At 47.7% G+C, this 9,753-nt stretch overlaps 1 protein-coding gene across 1 annotated transcript; it reads right to left on the reverse strand.

Annotated features, from left to right (window-relative positions):
- Nucleotides 1–85: 85 nt before the first annotated feature.
- SPP1 (secreted phosphoprotein 1) lies at nt 86–3,162 on the reverse strand. The gene is made up of 7 exons (XM_042871598.1): nt 3,045–3,162; nt 2,370–2,436; nt 2,216–2,266; nt 1,889–1,993; nt 1,713–1,757; nt 1,154–1,390; nt 86–645 (listed from the first exon to the last, which is right to left on the reverse strand). Exons 2-7 carry the CDS (start codon nt 2,421–2,423, stop codon nt 343–345), a joined length of 795 nt encoding a protein of 264 aa, XP_042727532.1. The 5' UTR covers nt 2,424–2,436; nt 3,045–3,162; the 3' UTR covers nt 86–342.
- Between the last annotated feature and the right edge of the window lie 6,591 nt (nt 3,163–9,753).

The following is a 9,753-nucleotide window of genomic DNA, read 5'->3' on the forward strand; positions in this document are numbered from 1 at the left end:
GGGTGGAAGCAGGGGGAGGGGCTGGGTGTTGGACCCGATGCAGGGAGGAAAGGGGTAAAAGCTCACACAGCTGCCACAAAGCCCAGAGGTTTTTGTGGTTTTTATTTCAATCCGGTTACAAAATATACACAGGAGCAGCGGGACGCGCAGCATCCCCGCGGGCAGCGCTCGCCCCGGCTCGGTACGGCTCAATGGCACCGCGGTGCCTCGACCTAAGCACGGCCACACGCTCTACATTTACAAACACACGCCGCTATGGTTCTCCTCCCTCCTCCCAGCCCTGTGCTTGCACAGAAATTACAAAAAAAAAAAAAAAAAAAAGAAGCAATGCACAGATTCTCCTTAACGGGTGACCTCATTGTTTTCAATGCTGCGCCGATCTTCGGCATCCTCAGCGCTCTCTAGCGTCTGGTTGCTGGTGTCGACGGCGGGCACGCTGCCCTGACTCTCCCTGCTGTCCACCCCAGCACTGGCCTTGCTGTCACCTCCGTCCACCTCAGGGCTGTCAAATTTTGGCTGGCTGTCGTTCTCCACGCTCTGATGTTGGGCCAGCTCACGGCTGTCCTGTTCGCGGCTCTCCTTGGGCCACCAGAGGCCCGCTAGCTGGCTGCCCCCAACCTCCGCCGTGGCGTCATCCTCAATGAGCTGCATTGCATAGAGGTGAAATGGAGAGCATCAGCAGCTGAACATGAGCCAGCAGAGTGCCCAGGTGGCCAAGAAGACCAGCAGCACCCTGGCTTGTGTCAGAAATCGTGCAACCAGCAGGAGCAGGGAGGAGATTGTCCCTCTGGACTCAGCTCTGATGAGACCACATCTTAAGTACCATGTTCAGTTTTGAGCCTCTCACTACAAGACAGCGAGACCCTGGAGCATATTCAGAGGAGGACAGGGGAGTAGCTGAGGGAACTGGTATGGTTCAGTCTGAAGAAGAGAGGAGGCTCAGGGGAGATCTTACGGTTCTCTACAACTGCCTGAAAGGAGGTTGTGGTGAGATGGGGGTCGGCCTTTTCTCCCAGATAACAGCAATAGAATGAGAGGGAATGGCTTGGTGATCTTAGAGGTCCTATCTCAATCTTAACGGTGCTATGATTAACTGTTCCCATCCTCACCACCCTTCCCAATAACCCAGGTGCTGTTGCACAGCGCTGCTCACCTTCCTGGCAGTTTTGCGGAGCTTGCTCGCCTTTACCATGTGGGCTTTGGCCCTGAAGCCATATGCCACACTGTCACCCCGGCCTGCATTGTCCCCACGGTTGAAAGGTGTCACGGGTGCCTCTGTGGGGAAGTCTGTGACGACTTCATCAGACTCATCAGTGTCATTGGAATCATTGTCATCATCATCACTGTCATCCACGGCCTCTTGGCTCTTGCTTGGAATGTCGGGAAAGTCCTGGAAAGCATTTAGCATGTATGAGACAAATTTATGTATCCAAGGCATCTCCCTGTTCATTGCAGAGGGTTTGGACCAGATGGTTTTTAAAGATCCCTTTCAACTCAAAAAGCTCTGTGATTCTATGAGGTGTGCTGAGAGGTGTCCCTCTGGTAACCCAGTGCTTAGGTGCTGCTGCAAACTTAAGTTCATAAATTGCTCTCAGTCAGTCTCATCCTGCCCAAAACCTTGCATTATTTATGAAGAAGTGTTACTACAAGAGATGCATTTAGATGAGGAAAGTGAGTACTTCTATGCGCTGGCTGCCATCCAGAAGACTTACCGGCTGTTCTGGGACATCAGCATTTTCTTCTGAAGAGTAATGAGTCTGAAAGTAACAGAAAGCTCACTGTTAGCACACACAGTAGAGCAAGAAACAAGCTTGCTGTTCTTCAAGCCCTCAGTTCTAAATCTTGGCACTGGGAGATGTCGTGCTTTCTCCCTATAAGCTGGCTCTACCTGTTGAAGTGAAGCCAAGTCATTCTGTGTCTGCTGCAGGTGCTCCTGAGACTGAGAATCCACGTGATCCTGGTGGTACCTGTGTGTGTGATGGCTCCTGGGGTCCTGCAGGAGAAGAAGGGAGGTTTTAATACCCAGAGAAGCACAGCAGAGCTGATGGCATCATGCCTCCTTAGATGGCACAGGTGAGCAGCACTGATGCATCCTCATCCATTCACTGCCATAGGGAGAGGACTAGGAATAAAGCACCATATCCCATTTGAACATTAGTCTTAAGAACCACTTTATTAAAGAAAACAGGCAGAATATTAACAAAAAGGAACTTACGTATTTTTCTTCAGAGCTGGCAGAAATGGCAGGCTGCTTGGATTTGCTCACCTTGAAGGGAGGAAAGAGAAAAAGCATTTGTGAGTATTAATTTATTGCTAACATGCCCAGAAAACATGCATGTGACTGCTAATGACATTTAGGATTTACTCACTGGCCATGCAGCAGCGATGCTGATAAAACATAAGCAAAGAAGTGCCAGCTTCATTGTGATGTTTCACCTGGAAAACAGGTTGGAACAGGGAGTCATCAAGTCAAATACCCCCAAAACACCTTTCCTTTCTCCTGTTTTTGTTGTGCCAAGAACATCTTTCTGGCAAAGATTTAGCCTGCCCATGGCAAAGTCATTCCTCCATCCTCACAGCTAGCTGGCTTTATGATGCTTAGAAACTGAACAGCAGCAAGAATTCCAACTCAGGTTTGTTTTTCAGTTACTTTAAAACTAGTTTTCAGAATTATTAACTAGAATGGCTGTAAATTAAGTTTACATGCTGCATTTATGGCCAGACCTTCATTTCGCCCTGCAGACGTTTGACCACAGTAACCTACGTTTCCAAGCAGGAGTCAAAGATCTGCTCACATTGCAGAGAGAAGCCTTCAAGGCTTTCAGTGACCTCCTGACATCCATCAGCACACAGACATAAAGCTGCTATTTTAACTGCCTCACCTGGCATCACTCAAGAAAACACCTTCCTCCTAAAAGCAGAACTACTCCCATAGAAAAGCATCAAATATTCCTCCCCAGTAACGCAGCTTTGCAGCCCAATGCCTCTTGAGCAAAAACTATGTTCATAATGGCACACAGCATGTGAAAAAGCAAAAAAATTACCTTTCCTGTGCTGGAGAAGACAGCTGTTCGAAGGGGTTCTGGCAATCCCAGCAGCAGCTCCTACTGTGGGCTGAGTGAAGCTCTGGCTTTCTCCCCTTGTCCCTGACTGCCTGGCATCTGCACCCGTGGGGAATTTAAACCCTGTCCCAGAGAGCAGCCACCAATCCCTGCGCAGCGGAACAAGCTGAGGTCATGAGGCTGTTGGCCACCATCCTGCCCACGTTCTCATCCACTTCCTCTTTGGCTTTGTGGCTTCTGAAGCAAACAAAAGCTACTCTATGGTTAAAACATTACTTATGGGCAAGATCATTAACCAGCAGGTCTGCTGAATGCACAGCTGTTGGTATCGTGTAGGAGGGTTTTGGGGGCACATCCGCCCTCCTTTTGCAAGGAGTCAGAGCCTGGTTCCCAGAAACCCTTCACGCCCTGTTCTGTAAGGGGTAGGGATGTGTCATGTCTGCAGTGTGAGGAATGCCAAGAGTTTTGGGAACCAAGGGATGTCATAGGAACAAATCCTATGTCTGCTATCTAGCAGCAGTGTCAGATCTGATCATGGGGGTCTGTTTCAGCTGTGCCTTGCCTGGATCTGGGGGCCTCACCTGTCTCATCCATTACATGCTATAAGTCTCACAGAGGATCAAAGAATCATTAAAGTTGGAAAAGACCTCTAGGATCAGCAACTCTAACCCAAACCCATCCCTATCATGCTCACTAACCATGTCCCTCAGTTTCACATCTCCACATTTCTTGAACACCTCCAGGGTCAGTGACTCTATCACCTCCCTGGACAGCCTGTGCCATACTCTTTCCCTCAGTGTATCTGTGAAATTGCAATGAGATGTATCATTAAAGCAGAGAAAATCTTTCCATGCAGTCTTTTAGAAGGCAAAGTGTTCATAGCTGTCTTAAAGTTGTCATCTCTCTCTGCAATTTTGATCAGCAAACCACAGTATAGTTTGAGTTGGAAGGGACCTCAGAGCCAACCCACTCTAGTCTGAATCTAGGCTGATTGCCACCCAGCAAATCAAGCTGCCCAAGGGCTCCATCCAACCTGGCCTTGAGCACCTCCAGGGATAGAGCATCCACAGTAGCATACCTGGCTACTGATTCTGCAGCTTTTGAAGATGTTCACTTTGTGAGAGAGAACAGCTGATTGCCCTTAATCGTACACAGATGAGATAAGTGCTCTGTCACAGCCACAGCCACCAGGCATCCTGTACTTGCCTACATTTCGTTGTCTGGTTAGAAACTTTGGGAGGAGATCCAAGTTCTCTCAGTGACTGCTCACGACATCATGCAGACCTATCTAATGACATTTTTGATCTGATGATAGCAACAGACTGCATAATCTGCATAATAATAGAAGTGAACAGTCTAGGAGAAGATCTAGTCCATCTCTAGCACATCAGTAACTGCTTTACATGTCCATAAACACATGTCTAGATCCATGTGAATGGTGACCATCACAATTTTCATCTTTGGAGCAGTGTGGGACCCTTGTTACTTACTACCTCAGTGAATACTATCCAGAGCTTTCAGGAACAGAGATTTCCTGGGGATTTAGATGGTTTCTGTCACAGAATCATTAAGGCTGGAAAAGACCACTAAGATCATCTAGTTCAACCATCAGTCCATCTATGTCCTCTTCCAGCACATCTGCAGCTTGATGCTTCTGGAAGGCAGAGCTCTCCCTGAAGCCCCTGAATTCAGACACAGGCTTCCAGCTGCAGGTAGAAATTTTCACTTGAGCATTAGGTAGCATGGGATATGCCCAGATAAACACACATTGATGCTACTCAGTGGATTCTTCAAAACAGCACTGTTTCTCTCCCCCAGAGACTTGATGTGCCACAGGGGAGCTGTTTCTGGCTGGCAACCAGTGTTTTTGCCCACTGGGACATGACAGTGCTTTTGAGCACTATTCCCAGAGCTGGAGGGCTGTTTTGCAAGAGCTGAGCAATGACATTCATGTTTCACAGTAATTCACAAACAGGACGTGAAGTGACAGTTAGTAAAGAGCTTAATTTTATGCAAGATCAGCTGGTGCATAGATGTAGTAAATTTAGCACTCGTCTCACATCCCTCATTATGTGGTTATTCATCCTGTAAATTATTTTGCCCAGCCGAGAAATTCCTGTCCCTTGGCAGGAGGCAGTGCTCCTCATTCTCCCACTGATAAGGAACAAGCAGGGGAAAAAGAGGACTTTCACCATTTCCACTTCCTACATTGAAATTCCTACAAACTCCAGAGGGCAGGGTAACAGCAGGATCATAGAAAAATTAAGGTTGGTAAAAATCTATAAGATTATCCAGTCCAACCACCATGTTCACTAACAACGTCCCCCAGTGCCACATCCACACAGCTCTTGAACTGTTCCAAGGATGGTGACTCCACCAACTCCCTGGGCAACCTGTTCTAATGCCTCCCCACTCCTTCTCAGAAGCAACTGTTCCTAATATCCAACCTGATCTTCTCCTGAGCTCAGTTCATTGCATTTGGAAAAGCGGGAGTGCACCATATTTTGACTTTTGGGGCTATTGGAGTTTGTAATATGTAATCCGTTGCAGGTAGGTGATGCTTTCTCTTTGATGTTCTGTTAAACTCTGAGCCCTTGTCAAGGGAAAGCCCTTCCCATGATGCCCTGTCCTAAAGTAGAGCCAAACTCACTGCAGGTGAGCCCAATGTGTATTTGGCCATCCCACAGCCATCAGCATTCTGGGTGCAGGTCATCTTGGCTCTGGTATTTGCCACGGATCCCACTTAGCACACATGGGGCTGAGAAATTCCAGCTGTGCCCTGGGACAACAGAACAACATCCTCAAGAGAGAGCACTGAGTGGAACTGAACTTCACGCACAGCTTTGCAGAAGACTGCTTTTTGCACAAAGCTTTGCAAAAAGCATGGTGACTCTTTTTTTCCCCAATCTCCTGCCATCTCAGCATCCCCGTTTCCTATTCCATTGGCAAAATTTTCTCCTCCAAGAAGAGGGCACACAAATGGAAAGATCTGCATGCATAGAATAAATGTGGAAAGAACATTGCCTTGTTCTACCTTGCGAAATCACTGGAAAGTCACCCGACTCCTGTGACACAGAAGCACAGGCAGCAGAACAGCTCGCAGCACTTTTTGCACCCTGCATGAACCTGCAGTCACATTTTCATGTGCTCAAGCAGAAGTGAGCCCCAAAAATCTTGTTGTCAACCGCAAACGTAAGAATTTGTAGGGCACTCTGTTCCAGGCAAGGGCTTGGTGCAGAACAGATGAGTTACAATCATAGAGTAATTAAGGTTGGAAAGACCACCAATATTATCTAGTCCAATTGTCAGCCCATTCTCACCATGCCCGCTAACCATGTCCCTTAGTGCCACATCTTCCCTCTTCTTGAACATTTCCAAGGATGCTGACTCTACCATCTCCCTGGGCAGCCTGTGCCAATGCCTCACCACTCTTCCTAAGAACAAACATTTCCTAATATCCAACCTGAGCCTCCCCTGGTGCAACCTGAGGTCATTCCCATGCATCCTGTTGCTGATACCTGGGAGAAGATGCTGACTCCCACCACTCTACCACCTTCATTCAGACAGCTGTAGAGAGCAATAAGGTCTACCCTCTGAGCCTTCTCTTCTCCAAATTAAATTATCTCATTTCTCTCAGCTGCTTTCCATAAGACCTTTATGTGCTCCAGAACCTGTACAGCTCCACTGCCCTTCTCTAAACACACTCCAGGGCTTCGATGTCCTTCTTGTAATGTGGGGCCCACAACTGAACAGAGTACTCAAGATGTGGCCTCACCAGAACTTAGTTCAGAGGGACAATCATGTCCCTACTCCTGCTGGCTTCACTATTGCTAACACAAGCCAAGATGCTTCTGGCCTTCTTGACCAACTAGGCGCACTGCTGGTTCAGGTTCAGCCAAGCATCAACCAACACAAGCAGAACATTTTCATCCATGCAGCTCTCCAGCATCTCTGCCCCAATCCTGTAGCAATACATGGGCTTGCTGTGACCAAAATGCAACACCCAGCACTTGGTCTTGTTGAAGCTCATACAATTGGCTTCAGCCCTGATCCTGCCTGTCCAAATCCCTCTAGAGGCCCCTCCTATCCTCAGGCAGATCAATTCTTCCTTCCCACCTTTGTGTCATCTGCAGTACTTTGATACTGTGTCTGACTATTAAAAAAAGAAGTAAAGAGGGCACTGAGAAACTCAGTATCCTCTCATCCTCAGTGTTAACATGTTCCTCACTACATCCAACAAAAGTGGGAGAGACTCACTGACCTCCCTCTAGCTGTTAATATATATTTGTATAACCACTTTTCTTTAACAATGGTGGCCAGATGAAGCTCTTGCCTGGCTTTTGCCTTTTGGAGTTGGAGCAGTGGCAGGCAGGAGAGCAGGCCAGATGCCTGCGGCTGCCTGCACATAGGGCCTCTTATCTGCAGCCTGCTCCTCCAGCTCCAGGAGAGCTGAGATATGGCACAGGGCTGCCAGGATCTGCTATGACCCCACTGCTCAACCTGAACCCAGACCCAGCCATGGCTGCACACCACAAACCACCTTGCTTTTGTACAAGTTTCATGTTTTCTGTGAGTGGTTTTCATGACTTCTCCAGGACTGGAGGGGGACGGATGCAGCGCTGAGTCAGCATGAAAACAAATATCTCCCCTGGGTGCTGCGTGCCTGGAGTGGGAGGAAAAACCCAGCCGTGGGCATGGCAGGGGGAAATTAGAGAGCTGGGTACCTGGTCTGGGGAGGAAGCAGCCTGATCTGATTTTGTGGGGGAACCAAACACTGGCAGATTGTGTCAAGGCACAGAAAAGTGGCACAGCATGGTTGACAGAATGGCAGCACTGATGCTTTGAGTCCTGGTCCCCTTCTGTGCCTCCCAGTGCCTTTGGAAGGGGAGTTGTTTTGGAGAAGGAAAGAAGATAATCATATCCAGATTTAGGAAATAACATTTTGCACATAATTCTTAGTGGCTACCTAGCAAGATTGTTGGTTGAGTTTGCAGCTATAAATTTGGCAGAATAAATGGCAAACTGTGGTTGGCATATGGATGCAAAGCAGGAAGTAAGCTGTAGCTATACATTAACTAGAGAAAAGGAGAGCCTAAGAAACTTGGTTAATAAGCAGGCTAGAAAACAAACAGCAAGAAGGGGCAGCCAGCTCTGCAGACACATACACAACATTAGGGATTTGCATTAGGAACATTGGGGTCAATAAATAACAAGCCAGAACTGCATGTTGCTTACTGAGCCTTGCTTATCACCAAGAAGTCAGATGACTTCTCCTCATCCATGGAAAATGTGAGCACAGAGGGTGACACACAGTTTTGGGAAGAAACTTCCATTCTGTATGGAGAAACTCCATCTTCTAGGCCCAAAATAGCTGATGTTGAAACACAGCTTAAGTTGCAGCCAAGCGATCAACCAGGCAGCAGGAGGCAGAGCTGGGTTGGGAGCAAGGTGTTAGCAGTTGGTAGGTATGGCACAGGCTCTCCAGGGTAGTGGTCATTGCCCCAAGCTGTCGGAGCTCAAGGAGCTTTAGGTCAGTGCCATCAGACATAGGGTTTGGATTTTGGGTGGTGCTGTGTGTAGCCAGGAATTGGACTCAGCGGTACTTGTGGATCCCTGTCAACTCAGGATATTCTGTGGTTCTATTCCTATAGCACTGCTGCGCTGGGTCACAGGCACAGGTATAGAAACACACACACACAGAGTTAATATGTGACATCCCTCTCACTGGACCTAATGAAATTCTGGAGATCTGAGTCACACGGGAGTAACAAAATAAATGGAAAAAGCCAACACTCTGGATGTGTGAAATGCCAGAAGTCCTAATGCAAATAACCGAAGATCCCTGCTTGAAGCTTGAGATGGAAAGAAGAGGGCTGGATAACGTAGAATTTCCGCCAAAGGTAACTACAACTAAAGCACAGTAGCTTCCTGGCAGCTATCCCAGGAAGACATTCAGACTCTCATTCTACCTGGCATCTACTTTCAAATCACTTTCAGCAAGGTAATTTAGGCTGGATATCAGGAAGAAATTTTTTATACTAAGGGTGGTGAGGCAGTGGCACAAGTTGCCAAGAGGGTTGGTGGATGCCACATCCCTGAAGATATTCAAAGTCAGGCTTTTTGAGCACCTGATAGAGAGGTAGATGTCCCTGGTAATTGCAGGGGAGTCCGTCTAGGTGGCCTTCAAGGGTCCTTTCTGATGCAAACTATTCTGTGTTAATATTAATTTTGTCCCTGCCCATTCTTGCAGTGTTGCTGCACAGGATAAACTGGTCCTTGCTGATCATGCATTTATCACTCCTGGGGAAGGTTTAGAAAAGGATCACTGGTGCCACATCACTTTGCCCATCAATTGTCAGCTCATGGTTCAGCACCGCCTACACATCAGACATGGCAATGATGCCTGAGAGAAGTTCAAATCTCACCCCTAACCCACAGCTGTGCCCACGTTTCTCTCAACACACTGATTTCCCATCAGCTACTACTCTCCAGGAAATCTCGATCCGCGCAGAACCTGCCCTAATGAGTGCGGGGGAAATGGGGCTTTCCAATGCAAACAGCAGGCGGTTGGCTTGTTTGTGTTTTTCTTTCAGTGCAGTAATCTCTAGCAGGACAGTCTAGGAAGGCAGAGGAGAAACGTGTCTTCTGTGAAATGTAATTAACATGGTGATCTTCCTGTCACAAGGTATAA

This window comes from Lagopus leucura, unplaced genomic scaffold (assembly GCF_019238085.1).
Source record: "Lagopus leucura isolate 7727_CA_CO unplaced genomic scaffold, USGS_WTPT01 Super-Scaffold_100004, whole genome shotgun sequence".
Classification (NCBI taxonomy): domain Eukaryota; kingdom Metazoa; phylum Chordata; class Aves; order Galliformes; family Phasianidae; genus Lagopus; species Lagopus leucura.